General features: G+C 42.9%; 1 protein-coding gene across 1 annotated transcript in view; it reads left to right on the forward strand.

Moving 5' to 3' along the window:
* Positions 1–22,552, forward strand: part of gucy1b1 (guanylate cyclase 1 soluble subunit beta 1) — a 131,654-nt gene that overhangs the window by 32,888 nt on the left and 76,214 nt on the right. The window contains exons 4-5 of the mRNA XM_080193462.1: positions 8,833–8,951; positions 16,070–16,267. Coding sequence (XP_080049588.1) covers positions 8,833–8,951; positions 16,070–16,267 — 317 coding nt within the window. The remainder of the gene's footprint in view (positions 1–8,832; positions 8,952–16,069; positions 16,268–22,552) is intronic.

Genomic DNA, 22,552 nt, shown 5'->3' on the forward strand with positions numbered 1-22,552 from the left:
CCTACACATCTCAGGACACTGAGGGCATTGTTTTTAAGCATAGCCAATCAGCCTAACCCGCACATCTTTGGACTGTGAGAGGAAACCGGAACACCTGGAGGAAACTCATGCAGACACGAGGAGAATGTGCAAACTCCACACAGACAGTGACCCAAGCCGGGAATCAAACCAGGTCCCTGGAGCTGTGAAGCAGCATTGCTAACCACTGTGCTACCTTGCCACCTATATAAACCGAAACATGGCACAAATGGGTTTGATTGTACCATTGTATAGCAAACTCCTATTTAAACATGTTTGGACACCCAAACATAACTGTTGCATCTGGATTCACCCATAAATGTCCATCTTCATACTGTACTGCATTCCAAGGAGTAAACCATTAATCTCCTAGTTGTCCTTCATTATGTCAGTTGTGAGACCCCACATCATTCAGCAAAATCAGAAGAACAATTCCTATGGAGAATGCCATTTCCCCTGCAACAGGTCAAGTTAGTACCTGCTGTTATGTACAGCTCATGTTATTATTTAGAAACTAAAAATTAAATAGTTATGGATTTATCTTCCTGTTGGAACAAATTTGGTTTAAATAGAAAAGAATCCTACCCTTTACATTGGAAAGTTGATAACTACCTGGAATATAGTGTTCAATTCTGGCTGCTACACTATCAGAAGGATGTGGATGCTTTGGAGGTGGTATAGAAAAGATTTACAGGATGTTGCCTAGTATGAAGGGCATTAGCTATGAGGAGAGGTTGGAGAAACTTGGTTTGTTCTCACTGGAACGCCAGCGGTTGAGGGGCGACTGATAGAAGTCTACAAGATTATAAGAGACCTGGACAGAGTGGATAGTCAGAAGCTTTTTCCCAGGATGGAAGAGTCAATTACTAGGCGGCACAGGTTTAAAGTGTGGAGGGCAAGGTTTAAAGGAGATGTAAGAGGCAATTTTTTTCCCACAGAGAGTGGTGGGTGCCTGGAACTTGTTACCGGGAGAGATAGTGGAAGCGGATACGGTAGTGACTTTTAAGGGGCGTCTTGACAAATACATGAATAGGATGGGAATAGAGGAGTATGGTCCCTGGAACGGAGAGTGTTTTAGTTAAGTCGGGCAGCATGGTTGGCGCAGGCTTGGAGGGCTGCAGGGCTATTCCTGTGCTGTAAGTTTCTTTGTTCTTTGTACTTCACATAACATGTTTTACCGCTAGGAGCATTTACAAAGAGTCAGGATGATGACAAAATAGCCCTTAATGAAAAGGAAAGGTAGGAACCAATTCTGGTCAGAAGAAGCAACAGGAAAATATTGATAAGACAAAACTGGAGAAGACCCGTCCAAGAAGAGTAAGAGAAAATCTAGATGACATTAGGAACACAGTGTCAAGCTGAACTGTGTCCTATCTACAAGATAGTTAAAGTTTAACAAGTACCCTCAGAAACATTGGCTTTGAGCACCTTGGCAATCAATATGCACTTTATCATTTGGGAACTCATTTAAGCACAGGAAGTTTGAGGTTTGTCTGGAAGCACACGCTTTTTAATTTGAACTTCATTCTGTCTACCTAAAAGTTCACTTTGTAGCCCATCACTATCAGGTAATCTTTATAAGTCTGTCATGTGGGGCCCTGTCAAAGGTTTTACCGACACCCATACAAACTACATAGATTGCACTCCTCTCATCTACAGACATGGGTATCTGTTCAAAAATTCAATCAAATTTGTTAGGCATGACCTCCCTCTGATGAAGCCATGCTGACTTTCTCTGATCGAGCCGCACCACTCCAAGTGGAGATAGATAGAACATAGAACATTACAGCGCGGAACAGGCCCTTCGGCCCACAATGTTGCGCCGACCAGTCTTATTTTTAAAAAAAAACATGGACCCACTAATCTAAACCAATCCCTTTTCGCCCATAAACCTATCCACCAATCTCTTAAACGCCCCCAAACTAGGCGCATTTACAACTGCAGCAGGCAGGGCATTCCAGTCCCTCACCACCCTCTGGGTAAAGAACCTGCCCCTGACATCTGTCCTATAACTACCCCCCCTTAATTTAAAGCCATGCCCCCTCGTGCTAGATTTCTCCATCCGAGGAAACAGGCTATCACCATCCACCCTATCTAAACCTCTAATCATCTTATATGTTTCTATAAGATCCCCTCTTAGCCGCCTTCTTTCCAGTGAAAACAACCCCAAATCCCTCAGTCTCTCCTCATAGGACCTCCCCTGCATACCAGGCAACATCCTGGTAAACCTCCTCTGCACCCTCTCCAAAGCCTCCACATCCTTCCTGTAATGTGGGGACCAGAACTGCACACAGTACTCCAAGTGCGGCCGCACCAGAGTTGTGTACAGTTGCAACATGACGCTGCGACTCCTAAATTCAATCCCCCTACCAATAAACGCCAAGACACCGTACGCCTTCTTAACAACCTTATCTACTTGATTCCCAACTTTCAGGGATCTATGTACACATACACCTAGATCCCTCTGCTCCTCCACTCTATTCAAAGACCTCCCGTTAGCCCTATACTCAACACATCTGTTATTCCTACCGAAATGGATTACCTCACACTTCTCCGCATTAAACTCCATCCGCCACCTCGCGGCCCAGCTCTGCAACCTGTCCAAGTCACCCTGCAAACTTCGACACCCTTCCTCACAATCTACCACACCTCCGACTTTGGTGTCATCAGCAAACTTACTAATCCACCCAACTATACCCTCATCCAGATCATTAATAAAGATTACAAACAGCAGTGGCCCCAAAACAGATCCCTGAGGCACACCACTCGTAACCGAACTCCATGATGAATAATTACCATCAACCACCACCCTCTGTCTCCTATCTGCTAACCAATTCCTGATCCAAGTACCTAAATTACCACCAATCCCATACATCTGCATTTTCTGCAGAAGCATACCATGGTGAACCTTATCAAACGCCTTACTAAAATCCATATATACCACATCTACTGCCTTACCCCTATCCACCTCTTTGGTCACCTTCTCAAAGAACTCAATAAGGTTAGTAAGGCACGACCTTTCCGCTACAAAACCATGCTGACTATCTCTAATCAATTCATTACTCTCCAAATAACTATAAATCCTATCCCTAATAATTCTTTCTAAAACCTTGCCCACTACAGAAGTAAGACTCACTGGTCTATAATTCCCAGGGAAGTCTCTGCTCCCCTTCTTAAACAATGGGACAACATTCGCTGTCCTCCAATCTTCCGGTACTATACCAGAGACCAACGACGACCTGAAGATCAGAGCCAGTGGCTCTGCAATCACCTCTCTTGCCTCCCATAGAATCCTAGGGTAAATCCCGTCTGGACCAGGGGACTTATCTATTTTCAACCCATCTAGAATATCCAACACATCCTCTGTATCAACTACAATACTTTCTATTTTACACCCCTTCACCCCAGTGACCTCCTCAGCTACATTCATATCGTCCTGCGTGAACACCGAAGAGAAATAATGGTTCAATGCCTCTCCAATCTCTTCCGGTTCCACACACAACTTCCCCCTACTGTCTGTAACTGGCCCTAATCTTGCCCTAACCAACCTTCTGTTCTTGACATACCTATAGAACGCCTTAGGATTCTCCTTAATCCTATCAGCCAAAGTCATCTCATGCCCTCTTCTAGCCCTTCTTAACTCCCTCTTCAACTCCCTCCTAGCCAATCTAAAGCTTTCTACTGCACTACCCGAGCCCTCAAGCCTCATCCGAACATAAGCCTCCTTCTTCTTCCTAACCAACAAATCAACTTTTTTTGTGCACCACGGTTCCCTAGCCCTACCAATTCCTCCTTGCCTGACAGGGACATACCTATCACAGACCCACAGTAGCTGCTCCTTTAAAAAACTCCACATTTCAGACGTTCCTAGTCCCTGTAATCTCCTAGTCCAACCAATGCTTCCTAATTCTCTCCTAATGGCCTCATAATTACCCTTCCCCCAGCTAAAACTACTGACCCGAGGTTCATGCCTATCCCTTTCCATCACTAAGGTGAACGTAACCGAATTGTGGTCACTATCACCAAAAAGCACACCAACTTCCAAGTCTAGCACCTGGTCTGGCTCATTTCCCAGCACCAAGTCCAATATAGCCTCACCTCTAGTTGGCCTATCTACATATTGAGTCAAAAAACCTTCCTGCACACTTTGAACAAAAACTGACCCCTCTAACGAGCTAGAGCTATAGCAATTCCAATCAATGTTAGTAAAGTTAAAATCCCCCATAACAGTTACCCTATTACTTTCACTCCTAACCAGGATCGTCTCTGCAATCCTTTCCTCAACCTCTCTAGAACTTTTTGGAGGTCTATAAAAGACTCCCAACAGGGTGACCTCTCCTCTCCTATTTCTAATTTCTGCCCATACTACCTCAACAGACAAGTCCTCATTAAACTTCCTCTCTGACACTGTGATATAGTCCTTGACCAATAATGCTACTCCACCCCCCCTTCTACCTCCTTCTCTACTCCGACTAAAGAACTTGTACCCCGGCACCTGCAACATCCATTCCTGACCCTGCTCTATCCACGTCTCTGAAATGGCCACAACATCAAAGTCCCAGGTACTGGTCCACGCTGCAAGTTCATCCACTTTATTGCGAATACTCCTCGCGTTAAAGTATATACATTTCAAACCTCGCTCCGCCCCACCCCCACAATGCCGTGCAATGCCGTCCCCTTCTATGCCCCCCTCACTTTCACCCCCTCTACCCAGGATCCCACCCCCCCTCTGAATCAGTTTAAACCACTCCGCATAGCCTTCACAAATTTACCCCCCAGGATATTTGTTCCCCTCTGGTTCAGATGTATACCATCACTCTTATAGAGATCCCATCTTCCCCAGAATGAGCCCCAATTGCTCAAGTAATTAAATCCCTCCCTCCTGCACCATCCCCTCAGCCACAAGTTCAAACTTTCCCTCTCCCTATTCCTCTCTAAACTATCCCGTGGCACAGGCAAGAGTCCAGAGATAACCACTCTGTTTGACTTGGCCTTTAGTTTCCATCCCAACTCCATGAAACTCTGCTTAATATCCCCTTCCCTTAGCCTCCCTATGTCATGTGTCCCCACATGAATTATAACTTGGGGTTGATCACCCTCTCCCCTAAGAGTCTTGAATATCCTCTCTGACACATCCCGGACCCCAGCCCCTGGTAGGCAACACACCAGCCCTGAATCCCTACCCTTACTACCAACTCTCCTATCCGTCCCTTTAACTGTAGAGTCCCCAATCACGAGGCCCAATCTCTTGCATCCCCTAGACACCTGAGCTTTTACAATAGGCTCACCCCCAGAGTCCTGCTCCCTTTGGCTATCCCCAGTTGATGCTTCCTCAACTGTAGCCTCCAGGACCGAAAACCTATTTTGGAATGAATTTTCTTCAGTAATTTCTCTACCACTGACATGAGACTCGCTGGCTAAAAGGCTTATCTCTTTAACCCTTCTTAATTAGCAGAACACATTAACTGTTCTCCAGTCCTCTGCCACCTCACCTATGATAAGAAGCCTCAGCAGGTTACAGTTCAACAGGTTTATTTGATAGCACAAGCTTTTGGAGTGTTGCTCCTTCTTCAGGTGAGTGAAGAGTTGTGTTCACAAACAGGGCATACATAGACACAGACTCAATTTACAAGATAATGATTGTAATGTGAGCCTTTAAGGTAGTCAAGTCTTTACAGATGCTGACACTCACCTGAAGAAGGAGTTGTGAGACTTCTTATTGTGCTTACTCCAGTCCAACACTGGCATCTCTACATCACTTCACCCATGGCCAGAGAAGAATTAAAAATTTGGGGATCAGAATTGGTGCAATCTCCTCCCTTATTTCCCACAGGAACTTGGTATTTCATCCAGCCTGCCAACACTCTAATACACTCCAGTACTTTGTGCTTCCCAATGTCAGGAGGTGAAAAATAAATCCTGTTTATCCTCATCGTCAATGTAATAGTCTTGGCACAGCCTGTCTTCCAGTATCACACTGCTTTATTTTTCATAAAGAAAAGGCTGCACCCACAGCTTATAGCAATACAAGTCTTAAGCTCTGGACTTACAATACCTGGTTTAGGTTATGAGCATGTGTTTTAAACTCCTGTTCCTCATTTTTTCATTGGGTTGAGCTTTAAGTGAGCTGCTGACCTCTATTCCTTAACTTTAAGGACAGAGACTTGACAGGATTTGATGAGCTTTTGGTTTAGCCATTCAGTACTAGATCTGGCTGAGCCACGTCAAACACTGTTGAGTTCTGATTTCAGCAACTAAAAGTTCTTTCTTCTAGGATCATCCTGGAATAAGAAGATAACCTCTGATTTCTTTGCTATGCTACAAACTAACTTAAATCCTCTCTCCTGTCTCCTCTGCTCTCACCTCCAAGAATAAATGAGGAGTTCATGAATATTTTTGTCACTTGACCAGCTGATCAAGACCATCTGATTTCTTGCCTTGCTGCTTCCCTCCCTTCCACTAGTCCACTAGGTTTCCTCTAGCCCTGGACTTTTTATTTATTTGTTCCTACCTCCCTTCCAGTTCTTTTGAGCTCTTATCTTATTCATAAGGGTCAATTCCTGCTCCCTGAACCCCATCCCAACTAAAGAAAGCAGATTTTATAGAGTGCCTATAATGTAATGAAACATTCCAAAGCCCTTTACAGGAGCTTTATAAAACATAATATGAGACTGAACTACATAAAGGGTTATTATGATTTAATGGGTGTCTTAAAGGAGAAGCGTCATGTAGCAAACTGGGGTGATTAAGAGAGTGAGTTCCAGAGCTTGAGACCAAGACAACTGAAGACACAGCTACAAGTGGCAGAACAATTAAAATCAGGGGTGCTCAAGCACCGTAGAACAGTACTAATTCAGATTAAAACCAACATTCTAGCTATTAGAAGCAATTATGCTGCTCCAGTAAAAATTAAGGATACAGATTGTAGACAGAACGGCACTGATAAAATGTAACGGACTGTTAGAAAAATCCTGCACAGAAACATGCCTAAAATACATTTCTTAAAGTATTGTATCATACCTGATCCTGCCTTCTTCCCATATCTTTTGATCCCCATCACCTCATGTGCTATATCTAACTGTTTCTTGGAAACAATGTTTTGGCCTCAACTACTTTCTGTGGTAGCAAATTTGATAAGCTGACCACTCACTGAATGAAGAAATTTCTCCTCATTTCTGTCCCTGTATCGTCAAGACTGAGACCTCTGTTTCTATATACCCACACCATCAGAAACATCCTTCTTGCATCTACTCTGTCTAGCTCTGTTAGAATTTTTTTAGGGTTTCTATGAGATTTCCCCCTCATTCTTCTAAACTCCACAAACACAATCCTAATCCCTATGGTACCCCACTAGTCACTGCCTGCCATTTGTAAAATGACCAGCTTATTCCTACTCTTGTTTCTTGTCTGCCAACCAGTTTTCTATCCATCTCAATATGCTATCCCAATCCCATGTGCTTTAATTTTATGTGCTAATCTCTTATGTGGGAATTTGTTGAAACCTTCTTCTATAATACCTTCCAAACTTGCAAACTTTACCACCAAGAAGGACAAGAACAGCAGATGCTATGGACACCACCACTTGCAATTTTCCTTCCAAGCCACATACCATCCTTACTTATATTTCAAAATTCTGGAACTTCCTCCCTAACAGCACTATGGGTGTACCTGCATCATACCATCATATGGAATGCAACAGTTCAAGATGCTGGCTCACCAACGTCTTCTCAAGGCAATTAGAAATTGGCAAATAAATGGTGGCATAGCCAGTAACACCCACATCCTGGGAAAGAACAGGAAAAGAAAAGCTATTGTTATGCTCTTGAAAATCATGACTTCAAGTGAATCAAATTTTTCTTTTAAAAGCAATGTAAAAGTTGCAGTTGGCCTGTAGGATCTACTTTGTTAGAGTAAAAGTTGAAACACTATACCCTTTAAGTTGAAATATGTCACATTGTTTAATTCCTATATTGGTAAACCAAATAAATTTTAATAGAAACTGTAAAATATAAAATAAATATGGTGACTTTCCTTTTACAGTACCTCCCATTAGCTTTCACTTCAGGGTCTCTCTGACCCTGGTGATGCTCTGACTTGTGGCCTCACCCACTCGCTGACCCATCCTCCCTCTGAACCACCCATTCCCTGACTCTGCTACTCATCACTTCTACCTCCTGCCTCTGTGTTTGACCTGAGGTGGTAAATTCTCTCACCGGCGATGTGATCAGATTATAGAATCTGCCTTTCTGCACTTCAATATGATTGGTGGGAAAGGAACAGCGAGTGGTCATGCTGATGGTGGTGACACAGGAAGAACTTTATCAGAGTAGCACAGGAGCTCATTCTCTAAATGTTTCCTGAATCACCAAAGTAGCACCCCTGATTCTCCCCCTGCCTCACCATGAATGTTTTTTTTTGTTTACAGTTATTTTGATCATCTTGTCTCTCAAATTGTGGAACCAAGAGTAATTTAGATCCAATACGAGTGCCATTAATATTGGGATAAATTTGAAGGGGGCGGGGGGCAGCATTTAGCGAGATGGGAATTGAAAGAAATTTACCAGCATCTCGAAGTTTTGCTTTTACTGTTGCCTTTCTGACTTCTGAGCTCTACTTTGGCATAACTTTAAATACATGTTGTTAGCTTCAAATTCAAGCTCCATTCCATAAGGTGTGTTTTTGATTTGTAAATAATCTAGTGCGGATTAAGCACTCCTAAATTCCTTCAAATCAAGAATTTTTAAAACTTGAGCTGAACAAAACTTTTGAGATATTTGAAATGAGGTCTTTTGTTTTGTGATTAACCCTTCACAGAAATCAATGCTGGCGAAATTCTGCAAATGTTTGGAAAGATGTTTTTTGAATTCTGCCAAGAATCTGGCTATGATACAATTCTTCGTGTTTTGGGCTCCAACGTTAGAGAGTTTCTGCAGGTAAATGTGTTTGTGGTATTAAATGCAACATTTTTCAGTTTGTAAAGATGAATATAAATAACAAGTTGCTACACAGTTGAAATGTTTGATGGTTAAACTTGTGTGTCGAATTTAAAAATATGCTGCACTATATTGAAATATTGAAGACTTATAGGAGAGTCATACAGCAAATAATGAGGACATTCAGTTCATCAAACCTGTGCTAACATTTTGAAAGAGTGAGGTAATTAGTTACACTAAGTACAGCCTGATTAGATGGAATAAGCAAAATTATTAGAACCAGCATTTTTACGTTGAATTATCCTCAGCTTTGCAATTACTCTGACCCTGAATTCCTTTTTTACTCAGGATATCATTGACTTAGGGCGGTGCTGTAGCACAGTGGTTAACACTGCTGCCTCATGGTGCCAGGAACCTGGGTTCGATTCCTGACTTGGGTCACTGTATGGAGTTTGCACGTGTCTGTGTGGATTTCCTTCGGGTGCTGTGGTTTCCTCCCATGGGTTACGTGCATTATAAGAAGTCTCACAGCACCAGGTTAAAGTCCAACCAGTTTATTTGACAGTAATCCTTCAAGCTTTTGGAAAAGCTGTTCCTTCGTCAGGTGTGTGGAAGGTTTTGATCAGAGAAGGGCATATTAAGTCACACACAGTTTACAGAATACTGATCAGAATGCAAGTCTTTACAGCTAACCTGCTATTCGAGTCTTAAAGATGCAGACAATATGAGTGGAGATAACATTAGGCATAGGTTAAAGAGATGTGTATTGTCTCCAGACAGGACAGTAAGTGAGATTTTGCAAGCCCAGGAAAGTCATCAGGGTTACAGATAGTGTGACATGAATCCAAGATTCTGGTTGAGACCGTCCTCATGTGTGCGGAACTTGGCTATCAGTCTCTGCTCAGCAACTCTGTGCTGTTGTGTGTCATGAAGGGCGCCTCGGAGAATACTTACCTGAAAATCAGAGGCCGAATGCCCGTGACCGTGCCTGGGCTTGCAACATCTCACTTACTGTCCTGCCTGGAGACAATAGACATCTCTTTAACCTATGCTTATTGCTCCTTCCACTCACATTGTCTGCACCTTTAAGACTTGATTAGCTGTAAAGACTCGCATTCTAATCAGTATTCTGTAAACTGTGTGTGCCTTTATATTCTCTGTTTGTGATCAGAACTCCCACTCATCTGACAAAGGGGCAAACCCCAAAAGCTAGTGGTGTTTACTACCGAATAAACCTGTTGGACTTTAACCTGGAGTTGTGAGACTTCTTGCTGTGTTTACCCGAGTCCAACGCTGGCATGTTCACATTTGGGCATAGGAAACAGAAGTAGCAGTGGAAGGGTACTTTTCTAACTGGAGACCTGTGACAAATGGTGTTCCACAAGAATCAGTACTGGGGCCTCTGTTGTTTGTAATATATATAAATGATTTGGAGGAAAATGTAGGTATTCTGATTAGTAAATTTACAGATGAAACAAAAATTAGGGAGGTAGCAGATTGTGAGGAGCATTATCAGAGGCGGCAGCAGGTTATAAGTCGGCTGGAGACCTGGGCCGAAAGATGGCAGATGGAATTTAAGTAAAAAGTCTGATAACACCAGGTTTAAGTCCAACCGATTTATTTGATACTTACTGAGACATATAAGATAATGAAGGGGCTAGATAGGGTAGAGGTAGAGAGATTCTTCCCACTTAGAAAGGAAAACAGAACTAGAGGTCACAGTCTCAAATAAGGGGGGGCAGTTTAGAATGGAATTGAGGAGGAACTTCTTCACTCAAAGGGTGGTGAATCTCTGGAATTCTCTACCCGTTGAAGTGGTGGAGGCTGCCTTGTTGAATATATTTAAGTCACGGGTAGATAGATTTCTGATAAACATGGGAATTAAGGGTTATGGGGAAAAGGCAGGAAAGTGGAACTGATCCACTTCAGATCAGCCATAATCTTATTGAATGGCGGGGCAGGCTCGAGGGGCTAGATGGCCTACTCCTGCTCCTATTTCTTATGTTCTTATGTTCTTATGAAATTGCTGGGGCCATGAGAGAAATCTTTGTATCCTCACTGGCTACAGGGGAGATCCCAGAGGACTGGAGAACAGTCAGTGTTGTTCCTTTGTTTAAAAGGATAGCAAGAATAATTCTGGTAATTACAGGCTGGTGAGCCTAACATCAGTGGTAAGAAAATTATTGGAGAGGATTCTCCGAGACAGGATTTATTCCCACTCGGAAATAAGTGAGCGTATTAGGGAGGGGCAACATGATTTTGTAAAGGGGAGGTCATGTCTCACGAACTTGATCAAATTTTTCGAGGAGTGACGAAGATGATTGAGGGTAGGGCAGTGTATGTTGTCTACATGGACTTCAGTAAGGTCTTTGACAAGGTCCGTCATGGCAGACTGGTACAGAAGATGAAGTCACATGGGATCAGAGGTGAGCTGGCAAGGTGGGTACAAAACTGGCTCGGTCAAAGACGACAGAGTAGCAGTGGAAGGGCACGTTCCTGAATGGAGAGTTGTGACAAGTGGCGTTCCTCAGGGATCAGTGCTGGGACTTTTGCTGTGTGTAATATACATAAATGACTTGGAGGAAAATATAACTGGATTGATTAGTAAGTTTGCGGACGACACAAAGGTTGGTGGATTTATGGGTAGCGATGAGGACCATCAGAGGATACAGTAGGATATAGACCAGTTGGAGACTTGGGTGGAGAGATGGCAGATGGAGTTTAATCCTGACAAATGTGAGGTAATGCATTTTGGAAGGTCTAATACAGATAGGAAATATACAGTAAATGGCAGAACCCTTAAGAGTATTGATAGGCAAAGGGATCACAGGTCACTGAAAGTGGCAATGTAGGTGGAGAAGATAGTCAGGAAGGTATACGGCATGCTTGCCTTCATCAGCCAGGGTATTGAGTTTAAAAATTGGCAAGTCATGTTGCAGCTTTATAGAATCTTAGTTAGGCCGCATTTGGAATATAGTGTGGTGACCAGAATTGAACACTATCAGAAGTATGTGGAGGCTTTGGAGAGGGTACAGAAAAGATTTACCAGGATGTTGCTTGGTATGGAGGGCATTAGCTAAGAGGAGAGGTTGAGGAAACTTGGTTTGTTCTCACTGGAGTGACAGAGGTTGGGGGAAGACCTGATAGAAGTCTACAAGATTGAGAGGCACGGACAGAGTGGATAGTCAGAAGCTTTTTCCAGGATGGAAGAGTCAATTATTAGGAGCCATAGGTTTAACGTGCGAGGGGCAAGGTTTGAAGGAGATGTATGAGGTAGATTTTTTACACAGAGTAGTGGGTGCCTGGAACTCATTGCAGGGGGAGGTAGTGGAAACAGGTACGATACTGACTTTTTAGGGAGCATCTTGACAAGTACGTGAACAGGATGGGAATAGAGGTGTATGGTCCCCAGAAGGGTAAAGGGTTTTAGTGAAGTTGGGCAACACGGTCGGTGGAGACTTGGAGGGCCAAAGGACCAGTTCCTGTGCTGTAATTTTCTTTGTTTTTAACTGGCCTACTTCTGCACTGTAGGGATTCTTTGATTCTATGGTTCTGACTGAAGTATGATGATGTGGAGATGCTGGTGTTGGACTGGGGTAAACACAATAACAAGTCTCACAACACCAGGTTAAAGTCCAACAAGTTTATTTGCTAATAAACCCACTAGCTTTTGGGGTTTGCCCCTTTGAGTTGCAAGAGTATGTGCCATGTACCTAGTGGATGGTGTTCTCATCAGATGATGGCATCCGTGTCAATGATCCGGCACATCTTGCAGAGGTTGCTGTGGCAGGGTTGTGTGGTGTCGTGGTCACTGTTCTCTTGAAGGCTGGGTAGTTTGCTGCGGACAATGGTCTGTTTGAGGTTGTGCGGTTGTTTGAAGGCAAGAAGTGGGGGTGTTTGGTTGGCCTTGGCGAGATGTTCATCTTCATCAATGACATGTTGAAGACTTCGAAGAAGATGTCGTAGCTTCTCTGCTTCGAAGGGTAGCTTCTCTGCTCCACTCACCTGACTAAGGGGCAAACCCCGAAAGCTAGTGGGTTTACTATCAAATAAACGTGTTGGACTTTATCCTGGTGTTGTGAGACTTCTTACTGAAGTAGATGGACAGAGCTGTTTGGAGATAGGACCACTTTTTTTATATTTAAGTGAATCATGTTTTGGAATACAGAGTAACGTTTCAAACTTTGCCAATAATAGTATATTTAGAGTTGTGGCAAGCATTGCAGAGAATGCCAATTGACTGCAAGATTGCAACAATAGGCAAGCAGAATGGAAAGGCAAGTAGCCTTGGGTAAACTGGGGCTCTTTTCCTTAGAAAGACGGAGATTAAGGGGGGATCTGTTGGAGGTGTATAAAATAATGAAGGGTATAGATAGAGTAAACAGTGGCAGGCTTTTTCCTAGATTGGAGACAAATATCACAAGGGGCCACGAGCTAAGGGTGAGGGGGGAGAGATATAATTTGGATGCTAGAGGGAGGTTTTTCACACAGAGGGTCGTGGGGGTACGGAATGCGCTGCCAAGTAAGGTGGTGGAGGCAGGCACGCTGGACTTGTTTAAGGTTTACTCAGATAGGCGCATGACCGAAACAGGGATGGAGGGTTATAGGAGATGGTTTTAAATAAGGATCAGAGCCTCGGGACGTTCCTGGAAATCTAATGCTACATGTGTTGATGTTTTGTCTCTTTTACTCCACAGGTGTCGGTCCACCTTGTTGTCTAACGAGGGGCATGCACACGGTGGGTCGTGCGTGGGCTGCTCTTGGATGTTTCGAGAGTGGCCTAGTACTTCGCATTGTTTGTGTATGCTTAAAACTGGACCAGCAGATGGGCACCACGACAGCTCAGTGACTATCACTGCTAGCTGTGCAGATACATGGATTTGGGCCAGTGTCTGTGGGAGTTTGCGCATTCTCCCTGTGGTTGCGTGGGTTTCCTCCGGGTGCTCCGGTTTCCTCCCACACCCCAAAGATGTGCTCTTAGGCTGATTGGTGTAACAAATTGTCCCTAAATTATTCTCCCCTGAATCTGGTTTCCAATGGGGGTACCATAAGCATGGGTCAAGGGTGGAGTAGGAAAAACACATTGTTAAGATAGCGGTGTGGGCTCGTTGGGCCGAAGGGCCTGTTTCCCGTGCTGTTTTGTTCTTTGTTCTTAGCAGTGAAATGTTGTGCATTGGCAGAAGGTCACTTTATAGCACAGTTCTAAACAGTGAGCTCTGGAAGTTCTTATGCATAGACTTTGAAGGTGAGAGGACATGTTGAGAGAGTAGTTAATAAATCATATGGAATCTTGAGCTTCAAAAATAGAGGTCCAAGGTAAAATCTTAATCAAGGGGTAGTGATTCATACCATCATTTGGAGGGGAGTAATACCAGCAAAATCCAGCTGCACAAAGATCAGGATGCCATCTTTAAAGGGCATCAGAACTGCAATAAACCTCCCCATATCCCACCACTGAGGCCTCGGGCTACCTTCCCTACCCCTAACCAGAGCCAGCTTTCACTCCCACTCCCCCTCCCCTCACCACCACCACCACAATCATCATCCCCTTCACGATAATCAGCCCCTTCTCCCTGTCCTGTTATTCCCACCCAGTCTCAACAGTCATTGCCAGCATCCCCTACACATTTATGTGCTTCCAGCCCACAACCACATTTGCATTAACTGCCCCCCAACCATGAGGCCCCTGTTGGGTGCTGTCCCTTGGCACAGGGTGGCACTGCCAGTTTGGCAGTGCCAAGGGATATTGCCATGACACTGACTAGCCTGGGGACTATACTTATTCTTTGCTCTGCTGGGGTGATGCCCACGACAGGTTCATATCTGTGGGAACTTGTGATTTGAAGATATGATGAGGGGTCAAAATATGGCAGAGGGTGTTTGTCATAGAACCCCTACAGTGCAGAAAGAGGCCATCAGGCCCATCGAGTTTGCAACGACCACAATCCTGCCCAGGCCCTACTCCCATATCCCTACACATTTACCTGCTAATCCCTCTAAGCAATGCATCTCAGGACACTAAGGGGCAATTTTAGTATGACAATTAACCTAACTCACACATCTTTGGACTGCGGGAGGAAACCGGAGCACCTGGAGGAAACCCATGCAAACACGAGGAGAATGTCTGTGTGGAGTTTGCACGGTGATCCAAGCTGGGAATCGAACCCAGGTCCCTGGAGCTATGAAGCAGCAGTGCTAACCACTGTGCTACAGTGCCATCCACTTTAACGATATTAAAATGCATGCATGCCAAGCAGGTTCAAGCTCATAATGGACATTAACATGATGATGTTGCTAACGAGGGGCAGGGATGATGCGTTATTACTGTCAGGAACTGAGACTTCCGGATCTTGAGCCCCCACCAGCAACCTCGCAGACGGTGAACATGGACTCAAGATTTCGCCCATTGAGTACAAAAGCTGGGAAGTTACGTCAGAGCGTGTATAAAACCCTGAATAAGTATTACATCTGATTCAGGTCACCACATTTTTGGAAAGATGTCCTTGAGAGAGCGTATGGGAGATTACCAGAATGATCCTAGGAATGGGAGAACTTAGCTACAAAGTTAGATTGGAGAACCTAGTGTTGTTCTCCTTCAAGCAAAGGAGGTCGAGGGGAAACATCACAGAAAAGATTGGCAGAATTTAGAAGTGGTATGCAATGAAAAGCGGTTGGCATTTGCTAATTGGGCAAAGACAAGGATACAGATTGAAGGTTTTGGCAAGTGGTAGCAGGGTGATATGAGTAAGAACATTTTTATGCCATGATTTTTAATAATCTAGAACTTCCTGCCTGCATTGGTAAAAGAGTGTATCAGTAATTTCAAAAGTAAATTGGATAGGCACATGAAGGAAATAGTCATTTGGGGCTACAAAGATCAAGTGGGGAAATGGGACTGACTGAGCTACTTTATAGGAAACTGACATAGACACAATGGTCTGAATCACCTCCCTCTATGTTATAATGGCTATGAAATTGACTGTATGACTCCATATCTGTAGGGGAAGGAAAATATTGTGGATGGTACAAACTTGTGGCTTGTTTTTCACATTGCAACAATGTTTTGCTAGAAATCGAGCACATTAACAAATTGTTAATTTTTCTCCTTCCCCCACCAGAACCTGGATGCTTTACATGACCACCTGGCTACAATTTATCCAGGGATGCGTGCACCATCATTCAGATGCACGGATGCAGATAAAGGGAAAAGTCTCCTTTTACATTATTATTCAGAAAGGGAAGGCTTACAAGATATTGTAATTGGAATAATTAAGACAGTTGCACAGCAGCTTCATGGCACTGAAATAGACATGAAGGTAAGATAATATTTAGAGTTTTAGTAATGAGTGTTAGAAAACCAAGATGTGTCCATGATCTATAGAATTAAATAACTTAGCACCTCCTTGTATATGTTCAGTTGCTATCTCTTATTTACAATTTTGAATGTAACTTTTGTCTTTTTTTTGTTTAAATATATTTATTGCTAGTCTATATAATACAGTATATGTTTTGATAGTTGAGGATAGTAGCTTGGATTTAGAATCTTGATGGTTATTGGACACAGCTTATCTCTTTCTTACATGTGTTCTTAATTGGGCCATTATGCGACTGTTTCCCAAGAATCAAGTCTACTATGTTGCCTTGATGTTTCATGTTTACCAAAATGGTATTGCCTCTTTCATGTAATGGCATAAATAGCCATTTAAATCTCACATCAGTTTTGCAAAATATTTTTTACCCATCTTCAGTATCTAATCTTTCCACCCAACACCACAAGTGCACTGTGGTTGCAGTATGGAAAATCTACTGGGTGCACCACCAAGCACAACCATGGGACCACCATCAATACAAGGTCTGTAGCTCCAAGAGAAAATTGCTGAAAAACACAGCCAGTCAGTCAATATTTATAGATAGAACAGACGAGCTCTTTTTTCCAGAATGAGCTCTTCTTCAGCCCTGTATTCTGAAGAAAGGCCTCTATCCAAAACATAAACTTGTCTGTTCTCTCATAGAAACCAGCTAATCAATATGTGTTTTCAGCATTTTCTTCATTGTTTCAGAATTTAATGCAGGTTTTTCAATCCTAATATTATTAAGGAATGGGATAACGTGTCAGGCAACTGACATCCCCAGTTACTGTCCACTGTCAAAGACTTGTTAATCTTTAATTCGAGGTTTCATTCAAATAAATCATTGCAGAATTCTGTCTCACACCTGATCAAATTGGTTGGCTGTTTAGAGGATAGGAGCAAAAGAATAATGGCAGGTGACTACAGTCAGAAATCCATAACATTCTGCCCTTCTGTATGGGGTGAAATTTGTGGGCATCCCCAAAATGTCATGGGAATTTTTCCAGTCTGTTTCATGTCATGGTATGATTAGCCATTTAAATCTCTCACCATTTTTGCAACATTTTTTTTACCAACCTTCAATGAAAGTTATGGTAGATGATAAAGGGATTTCTTTGGCAATTTCATGCTTTTTTTAGAGATTTGGTTACCTTGCACAATGTGTGGAAATGAATGATTGTGGATTATTGTATGCCAAAAATTTGAGTTTGGTTAGAAATACACTTTGGTGCTTTGCTTAGAAAAATAGATTCTCAGAAGGTCACAAGTTTGAACAGAGAATAATGACGTGTTAAAAGTTTCTTCCAACTAACCACAGGAGACTCGGGGACAGATTACAATATCATTCATGATTAAGGCATACAGTGAAACCACTGGAGTCACACTTTGCCTCTGGTACGGAATCACAGGAAGAGCATGCTAATATAACTCTCAGCTCCAAGTCACAGATACAGACTAGTTATACTGTTAGTCAGTACACAAAAAGCATTGTTTTAAAATTCCAGTATTGTCCATGGAGAGGTTTATAGGTTTTGCCTAAAAGCTTGTTTGTAAGCTCCTAGCTAGGAACTGTCCATTTATCTTAACAAGCAAACAACCTTGCTGGTGAGTTCCAGCATGTGATTTTATTCTGATGCAGGAATGATAAATCTATCCCTCTCCTCTTTTACTTAATCATTCTTACATTCCCCTTTTTGGCCCTTCACCTAGCCCGAGTAGCCAACTTTCCATTATGTTCCTCTATTCATAACTAATTTTTAGATATAATTGAAGCGGTATACTTGCATATAAAAGCAGTGTTAACATATGATTGCATAGACCTAAAAGATGCTCTAGCTCTCCCTTCACCTTATCCATCTTGTAGTTCTTATTATTACTTCTAGAACATAGAACATAGAACATTACAGCGCAGAACAGGCCCTTCGGCCCACGATGTTGCGCCGACCAGTTACAAAAACAATGACCCACTAGCCTATACCAATCCCTTTTCGTCCATAAACCTATCCAGAGATCTCTTAAACGCCCCCAAACTAGACGCATTTACAACTGCAGCAGGCAGGGCATTCCAATCCCTCACCACCCGCTGGGTAAAGAACCTACCCCTGACATCCGTCCTGTAGCTACCCCCCCCTTAATTAAAAGCCATGCCCCCTCGTGCTAGCTTTCTCCATCCGAGGAAAAAGGCTATCACTATCCACCCTATCTAAACCTCTAATCATCTTATATGTTTCAATAAGATCCCCTCTAAGATTCTCTCTAGCCTTCAATTTTCCCAATCCAAATTTTACTTTACTTTTACTACTGAAATCGTACTCTCTATGGGGAATGTATCAGTGCCTTGATCATTAAAAAAAAGTTCCCTTATTACCCAGACCATATTAATTATATCATGTCAAGCTGTGTCAAGTAGCTGAGCAAATCCCATTCTTCAATGCAGCTACACCATATATCCTCATATGTTGCTCATTCACAAGTTACAAACCCCACTTCTGCATTCTCACATTTGTGTTCTAATTTTGTCTTTCACCCTCTGTTGGAATCTCATTTTTTGTCAGTCATCGCCACATATTTTCCTTTCTGTTGGATGTAGTTTCTTATTTCTTTTTGACCAGGTTTTCTATTCAGGTAGTGTTCTTTTGTCATGCTTAGTGGCATATGTCTTCTCCTACAAATCATTATTTTGCATTTGTGGAAGGTTTACCAGGTCTGTAGGGATTGTGCTGGATATCAACTTCATTGCCTTTAAAAGGATGTACCGTTTAGTAATTCTATCAGGGTCTTCTCTAACTCAAAGGAGGTCCCCTGTCTCAAGATCTTTCTGTATTTCCCTTATACGGTCCCAATATCTCAGATGGTCACCAGGTTATCAAATTCAGTTCATAGGCACAGACAAACATATCTCCAAGAAAAAAGCTGTCACCTCATTCATCTCATCTATACTTTCCCCTTACTAGAATATTCATCAATATCCAAATTGATACATTGTATTGAATTACACTTTCAGGAGTTATGGAGAATATTTACAGTGAAATAAAACACAAAATATCCTCATATCTTGAAAACTAAATCTAGGCATTAAAAAACAAAATTTTGCTTGTTTGTTCTTTCCCTTAGCATCAGGTCAATTCAATTTTAAAAGCTTGAAATACCAACTCATGTCCAGATATTTATCAATTCATGCGCTTCTCAGCTAATAAACATATTCAGGCACACATCAGCTAATCTGAATCAGTGAAGCCTTCTGACGCAATGATTATGAACCCACTTTGGACGACTCCCTTCCAACTTCACCCTCAGCACAAAGCAGTCAGCGTCAATAAACCATTGCTCATTTCTTGACTCTAATCATATCACTTTTTGCAAAGCAGAGGTCCACTAGATAAGTGGCTTATAACACTGGGAAGAACAAGACAGTGAAGCTTTGAAGTAAACTTGAAGGCTGATAACATCAAACAGAAATTAAAAGTCATAAACACCCAAGTGCACCTTTTGAGAAACAATATCCTTTTCCTGTTACTGCTCCATCGTACAACCCTTGTGACTTCAGCAAACTCGATTTGACTGCTCCTTCTTCTGCTCCAATGCCCAAGAGCACCTGAGCAAATGTGCTTTGGATTTTGGAGCCTGTGAGGGCTCTGCCAAAGAATCCCCTTTTTACACCTGTGCAAGGGCAAGCCATTAGGGAATGAGGCAGCATGTGGGATCTGTCTTGAGGAAGGTGACAAAGGATCAGGAGAAGAAACTCTTTGTGCAGATCTCCTCTTCCATGGTCCTTTCTCCCTCTCATGATCCACCTTCAATTCCCTGCTGCTGAGAGCTAGAGAGCACTTTGTTGTACTACAGTGAGGCACTGAATGGTTTATGTAATGACTTCAATGAGGCCATTGAGGTTGGCCTCTTAGAATATGAACTTCCTCATTGAGCTCTCAGTAAAAGATGTCTGTCATTGAGTTCTATATGGCTTAGTCAATCAGGGAGCCTTTATTGTATATATAACTGAGAGTATCAGGTCTCCCCTGGCACTCTGAGTGCTGACTCAGAGCTTGTAATACACTATGAACTTGGAGAGCTTGTAAATGAAGGAATCTAGTGAAGGGATACTGACCTCTGCTGACTTAGTTCAGGTGAGGCTTTCCTCCATCATCTTTAATGTGACACACATGATGTGCAGACCATGGATTCTACCATTTACTGTATAATTCCTACATGCATTGGACCTTCCAAAATGCATTACCTCACACTTGTCCAGTTTAAACTCCATCTGCCATTTCTCTGCCCAAGTCTCCAACCAGTTATATCTTGCTGCATCTTCTGACAATTCTCTTCACTATCTGCAACTCCACCAGTTTTTGTGTCCTCTGCGAACTTACTAATTGTAAGATACAAAGCAATAACTCTGTTTTTTCTCTCCACAGATGCTGAGTTTTCCCAGCATTTTATCTGACTAATTTTCTGTTGCTGCTCCTGGATAGTCTTCTTCATTGAGACACCCTCTCTCCAAATCTCAGCACTTGCATCCAGCTAAGCAGATCCTGAAAGGTCCTGCATCTTGTAATATGGAATCTCCATCACCTCTACTGCTCATTTGTGATGTGCACTTGACAACTTAAATCCAAATAGATTCCTCCTCCTCTGCTGTCAGAGCCATTTTGTGCTCGCTGCCTCTTTCTGGTATTCTGTGTTGTTTTCTACAAGGAGAGAAAGAAGAGACCGGAGTGTGAATGTAGAATGTTTTCAGTGGATACGTAATAACATTGATAAAGGGCTACTGTGAAGAATAGATGTGACCTTGAATGTGAGTGTCAGTGATGACTGCGGATATGAGGAAGTGTTGTTTTTTGTTCATGGGATGTGGACATCACTGGCTAGGCCAGCGTTTGTTGATCATCCTTAATAGCCTTCCAGAAGTTGGTGGTGAGCCACCGCCTCGAGCCACTGCAGTCCATGTGGTTCAGGTACACCCACAGTGTGGTTTGGATTTTGACCCAGCAGCAGTGAAGAAACAGTGATATAGTTCCAAGTCAGGATGGGATGGCTTTGACATGGAGAAAAATAAATAATTACTCCTCAGACCAGCGTCCCATTCAGTTGAACAGTGTCTTTGAAGGCACTGCCTCACATCCCCATCTGACCAGCCACAAATAACACACTTCGAGTCACTTAGAAGCATAAAATCACTACGGGACAGAGAGAGGCCATTCTGTCCATTGAGCCTGCACCAACAATCTCAATCACAATCCCACCCAGGCCCTATCCTGTACCCCACGTATTTATCATGCTGACCCTCCTGAAACTAATGGTAATTTAGCATGGCCAATCAACCTAACCCACACATCTTTGGATGGTGGGAGGAAACCAGAGCACCTGGTGAAAACCCACACAGACACGGGGAGAATATGCAAACTCCACACAGACAGTCGACCCAAGGCTGGAATCGAACCCAAGTTCCTGGAGCTGTGAGGCAGCAGTGCTAACTACTGTGCGCCGCTCATTTCAAACTGACATTCATTCTTCAGAATGACCAACTGCTTATATTGTCTAATTATTTGTGGGAATGGCAGAGTGGGTGATTTACACTTGAACAGAGATGCTTTTCTACCTTTCTCAGCAGGACATTCAACCTCTTCTGGGGAACGTATGTCAGCTGCCTCTTCCAGCTATGCATGCTTGTCGTCTGCTGATCCTTTCTTCCTCATGTCTATGAGGAACCTCCTTGAAGGCTCTTCTAGATCACAACATGATGTCCAGAAATATATCTGAGAACTATAGAGCAGCTTTGTGGATCCACAATTGTCCAGTTTCTGGCTGAGATCTGGCACTTTAGAAGTACTTCCATGCAGATCCTTGTAGAGTTATTGGAGATGCAGCAAGCAGTTAGGAAGGCCAATGATGAATTGGCCTTCATTACAAGAGGATTTGAGTTCAGAATTAGAGATTAGGGTGGCTATACAGTCCCTTGGTGAGAGCACACCTGGAGTATTGTGTACAAGTTTTGTCTCCCTACCTGAGGAAAGATATACTTGCCATAGAGGGAGTGCAACACAGGTTCACTACACTGACACCAGGATCTGTGGGACTGTCCTAGAAGGAGAAATTGGTTCAACCAGGCCTGTAATCACTCGAGATTAAAAGATGAGAGGAGATCTGATTGCAATGCATATAGTTCTAACAGGGCTGTACAAACTAGATGCAGAGAGGAAATTTTCCCTGGTTGGGGTATCTAGAACCAGGAGTCAGTCAAAAGGTACTGGG

This window comes from Carcharhinus amblyrhynchos, chromosome 1 (genome assembly GCF_965287045.1).
Source record: "Carcharhinus amblyrhynchos chromosome 1, sCarAmb.v2.hapA, whole genome shotgun sequence".
Classification (NCBI taxonomy): Eukaryota; Metazoa; Chordata; class Chondrichthyes; order Carcharhiniformes; family Carcharhinidae; genus Carcharhinus; species Carcharhinus amblyrhynchos.